Raw genomic sequence first — 4,934 nt, forward strand, 5'->3', positions numbered from 1 at the left:
CTCGACTGCCGATGCACACCAGCAGACGGCATGCGCCCAGAGAGAGAAGAGACGAGCATGTGCACAAAGAGCAGCGCTTTTCCTCTTCCGTGGTGGCAGGAAAAACCGTCGCTACTTCAGCGCGAGATGCGTAGAAAAGACCAAAAGGCAGCGCCGTATAGAAAGAGGCAACCCGTTGCAGCGGCCAAATCACTCGAATTTGTGACCTGTCGACGATAGCCAGCGAGTACATGCATCACGCGAGCTGCCACTGGCTCCATTTCTGCAGCACCCCAACACACAGCAGAAGAACCTCCTCATCACTGTCTCGGCTGTGTCGCCCCAGCCGCGGCATCGCCATCGTCGGACATGGTCAGCATCTTTGTGATGTTTTCAAAGGTGTTGATTTGACTTCGTACCGCTTCCATCCTCTCCGTCAGCGCAGTGACCTTGGCGAGCTCCTTGTCACGCTCTGCTTTACTCGTCGCGGCGCGACGCCGAAGCATTTCAAGGTCGCTCTCCAGTGCCTTGAGCATGCGCGTGCTGCGGTCCTTATCCGTCGAGGCAGACTCGTACAACCTCTTGGCCTCGTTCAACTGTGATTGGATAATCGAGAAGCGGTTGAGGAATTCGTTCACCTTGGCCTGGAGCTCCATCTGCTGCGCCTTCGCGGCGGTCAGCTGTTCTGTCTCCGTCTCTAGCTGTTTTCGGAGCTCCGGGGTGCGGCGAATGTTATCGTCCTTTTTCTTGGTGAGCGCCTCAATCTCGCTCGCGCGCTTCGCCACGAGCTCGTCGAACTTCTCCTTGCCGGAGTTCGAGTGCTGATCGTAGATTTCCTGCTGCTTCAAAAGGAGTTCCTTTCGCGACTGCGCACGCTGCTCACGCTCTGCCAACTCTCTCGACACTTCATCCACCTCGGCGATGCGTTTCTTCAGCTCCTCCGAGATCTGCTTTCGCTGCAGCTCGTCGTCCTCTTTCACCGCCTTGTACTTCGCCTCCAGCCCTTCGTTCATCTTCTCGAGAGTCTCCTGTACACTCCGCAACTTTGCCAGCTTCTCCTGCTCCACCTCGAGCTCCTTGCGGAGATCCTCCTCCTGCCTCAGCTTGCTGTCCAGCTCCTGCTGCTTTGTCTCTAGCTCTAGTTCGCGGTTGCGAATGCGAAGCAGCTGCATTACGAGTCGCTCGGATAAGGCAGACATCTTGACGAAGACGGATGTTGGTGTGCCGCTTGTACTCTCAGTTGCTTTCACGAGGGCGATGGGGCTGCAGCGGGAGAGAGCTGAGCTCGAGAAGACGCTTGCACGAAATCGAGAACGCAAAGGCGAGGGCGTAAGGGGCGGCGCAGGGGAGAGTCTCACCGTTCCCTGGCTCTCTGCTTGTGCCCTTGAAAGGGCGGTCTCTGAGTTCGGCACGTGTCCCCTCCCCCTCGGGTGATGGTGATCCCTCTTGTGTACGAATATATAGGGTGCGCGTTCGTCAGTGCAGGCGGAAGGAGAATGGAGGTCTACACTCTGCGATAACGCAGTCGTGAAGTCTGGGGCTGGAAGCACAATGAGACAAGAAACAAAAAAAATGAAAGGGAGATGCATGCAATTTGAGACGCGATAGCGGATGGCAGCCACCTGACCATCGAAGGTGACGGAGATGAGCGCGAATGCAGCGCGTAGTCCCGTGTGCTCGCGGTCTGTGCTCGAACGCGGGAAGCGCAGCGCTACGACACAGATAATGCTGACGAGAGCCTTTCTAGAGCCTTCTCGTGCGTGTGAGTGTGGGCGTGTTCACGCGACGCGACAACAACAGCAAAAAGAGCACGCGAATCGCTCATGCAAGCACAAAACAAAGAGACACACAGACGACCGGATGCGCGAGCACGCCTCTTTCACTGTCCCGTCCACCAAAACAACCAACAAAAAAAAAACGATGGCGGAAAAATGAACGGACCAGACGAGCTGGCCAGTTCTTCAACATTCTGTTCAATAAACCGCGAGAACCGAACAAAAAATTGAAGAGGAAGGTAGGAGACCAGAGTGTAGAGAAGAAGAGGACGTGGTCAATCATTGCGAGAGAGAAGTGAGAGAGACCCACACAGTCTGCCCACGGTGCGTAGAAGAGCCTCCTTCCCAGCACAGACGTGCATCAGGGAGGCCTAGCAGATTTGCGCATTCTTTGTCAAGTCTCCGCTACTGACCCATACATCAACTGACACGTTGCCCAGACGTGCTGCGCCAGCGCCTGAACGCGTGTGGACTGTGAACGCAGATACGCTTAACATTTTCTTCAGGTAAGATTGAAGCAGCGTCAATCGCGCGCACGCGGGGCTGTGTTCATCGCGACATGGAACATTACTTTCGGCCAACCGCACAACAACATATCCACTACTACATCCATCACCCCCATCCATTGAAGCACAGGGACGCCCAATGGCGCCAACGAGCGCGGCAGAAGGCACAAGAAAAAGAGGAGGATGGCGTGCAACAGGAGAGTTACGCGAGCTGCATACCCCATCGACTCTTCTTTGATAGCAACGCAGTAGGACATTCGCCCCCCCCCCACCCGTCTAATTCCTTTGAACGCGTCCCTCTCTTTCGAGACCCCTGCAGGATGTGTCAGCGGCTGCGCAGGTCCTCGGCAACAAATTTCTTGAAGTTGGCGCCATCCCGGTTGGAGATTTCGGGGATCGTGAGAAATACAATTTTGCGCGGGGTGGTGGCGTCAAACATGTAGAGCGTGACGTCGCCGCCGTAGTGGGCGAGAACGTCCTTTGTCACTCTCCGCAGCATATTCTCGCACACACCGCACGGGAAGAGCGGGTTTGGCTCCTTTGCGGCCCTTCCGTGCACAAATACCTCTCGCACGCCCCAGGTGGGGACACCGAGTGAGGCAAGCTTGCCCATCGCATTCTGCTCGGAGCAGCGCGACCCGCTCGGCGTGCTGAGCTCGTAGTTGACCGCGATCACGCCTCGTCGCATACACTGGCACCACGATCCGCTCGGCGTCCCCATCTCTTCAATGTCGGCCGGGATGGGGGCGTCGATGTGCTCCTCGTGCTTGTTTTCTGGGTTGTCGCCGTTGAGGTGACAGCGGCACTTGTTGACATCCACAAAGGTAAGCACCGATGTGACTACTGGCCGTGATGGATCGTGCTTGCGCCAGCTACAGTGCGCATGCGTGCGGCAGAAGCTCTGAATCATGCGCGTAGCGTTGCTGAAGAAAGTGTTGGGCTGTTCCTTCTTGAGGTCGATGATGCTGAAGGTCTCGTCAGTGCCGTAGCGGGCGCGAATCAGCGAGCATGCATTCATCACAAACGGTGCGACTTGGAGCTGCATGAAGGCAGACGCGGTCAGGTTGAGCAGGTCGCCGACGGTATTCAGGAAGCCCGGCAGTCTCACAGGTGCCTCTATGCGCGGGAACGCCATAAGCGCATTCGACAGCTGCATCTTCGTGTCCAAGTCACGCAGCACCGACAGCGTCAAGAAGGCCTCCGCCCACCGCGGCGGGACTCTGGCGGCCAGCGAATCGAAGGCGGCGTTTCCGAGCACCTGCATGTCCCCCACAGTGCGCACGCCTTGCTCGTCGAGGAACTCGAAGAAGGCGCCCGCCTCCTTGCCTGACAGGGCGTTGTCCATCACGTGTTGGCCCCACGTACGCAGGGTAATCTCGGACGTCTGCACCTGCTTGGGCATCACCGTCGTGTCGGCGTGAATGTACAGGCATCTGATTCCGTTTCGGCATGTCGTGTTGAAACGACACATCGTCGGCACCACAGCAGGAAGCACCTTGGCCGTCTTCAGCCCAAGTGCAAAAAAGTACCCGGCCGTCGGCTCTATCTGGTTCGGCGCTACACGTATGTTCTGCCCGGCGCGCGCGACCGTCAGCGGCAGCCTCGGCAACGTTTCCAGACGCATGCGCCACGCATCTGGGTTGAAGTGGATGCGCTCGCACGAGCAACCCAACCTTTCGCACCCGCGGAAGCAGCGATGGACCTTCTTGGGAGAAACGTAGAACCGGATCGGCGGCGGTTGCACGTCGCGTTTATGAAAGAGGTAAAACGCAACGCCACCACCGAGGGCGGTGGCCACCGGAGCGGCAGAGTGGATGCCTGTAGAGTCGATGCTGCTGCTGAGCATGTGTGGTGACGCGTGGCTATTCTCGTTCGTGGTGGAGCGACTGCGCGTGATCGGCGATCTCTCTGGCGGTGGTGGCGGCAGCGACGATAACGGGTGCAGCAGAGCAGCTTGGCGACCCGAGGCCGCGTTCTCCGGTGTTACGGGGCGCTCGGGCGTCGTGGAGGGCGCCTTGGCCACCACGTACCCGCTCCCTACCGAGCCAACGGCACACGTATCATCGTCGTAGAGCAGCGGCGCGTCGTCCGTGGTAAGGGCGAGCACAACATAGGACTGTGCCTGCTGTGCCTCCTTGAATGGGAGATATCCCTTGTAAAACGGGATCGAAAAAAATGTCTGCGTTGCGATTTCCGACATGGCTAGAGAAAGGAGGCAGGACGGGATGAGGTGGAGGCGGTGCAAGTCAGGAAGAAAACGAGCGTGAGATAGCAACGACGGGAGACCCACAAAACTAAGGAATCGGACAAAAACGCTTCACAGAAAACGCTGCTCCGAAAAAGCGCAAGAACATAGAGAAGGAAACGGAGGCACACACGCCATTCACATCACTTTGGTGAACATTCGCGTGCGGGCATGATGTTGGCTTTTCCAGAATCACACGTAGACTTTTTTGGGGGGGGGGCTACCTTTTCAGCCGCCCCTCCGAACGTTGCAGAATCAGAGGCTGCGTGCCCCCGGATACAAGTGAGCGGGGTGAGGTCAGCGCACGCGGCGCAGCAGAGCGGAAAGATACGGCGACGAGAACCTATGAAAAAAAAAAAGAGTGCAGCACACGACACGGTGGATCGTGTTCCCTTAAAGAAAAAAAAAAAAAAAAAAAAAAAAAAAAAA

General features: G+C 57.2%; 2 protein-coding genes across 2 annotated transcripts; both read right to left on the reverse strand.

The window, feature by feature from the left end:
• Window positions 1-299: 299 nt before the first annotated feature.
• LDBPK_366190 (hypothetical protein, conserved) lies at window positions 300-1,178 on the reverse strand (the record flags this gene model as incomplete). Its single annotated transcript, XM_003865683.1, has 1 exon — window positions 300-1,178. One exon carries the CDS (start codon window positions 1,176-1,178, stop codon window positions 300-302), a length of 879 nt encoding a protein of 292 aa, XP_003865731.1.
• A 1,407-nt stretch (window positions 1,179-2,585) lies between these two features.
• LDBPK_366200 (hypothetical protein, conserved) lies at window positions 2,586-3,605 on the reverse strand (the record flags this gene model as incomplete). The annotated part of the gene is made up of 1 exon (XM_003865684.1): window positions 2,586-3,605. One exon carries the CDS (start codon window positions 3,603-3,605, stop codon window positions 2,586-2,588), a length of 1,020 nt encoding a protein of 339 aa, XP_003865732.1.
• Window positions 3,606-4,934: the final 1,329 nt, after the last annotated feature.

The sequence above is a fragment of the Leishmania donovani genome, chromosome 36, assembly GCF_000227135.1.
Source record: "Leishmania donovani BPK282A1 complete genome, chromosome 36".
NCBI classification, from domain to species: Eukaryota; Euglenozoa; class Kinetoplastea; order Trypanosomatida; family Trypanosomatidae; genus Leishmania; species Leishmania donovani.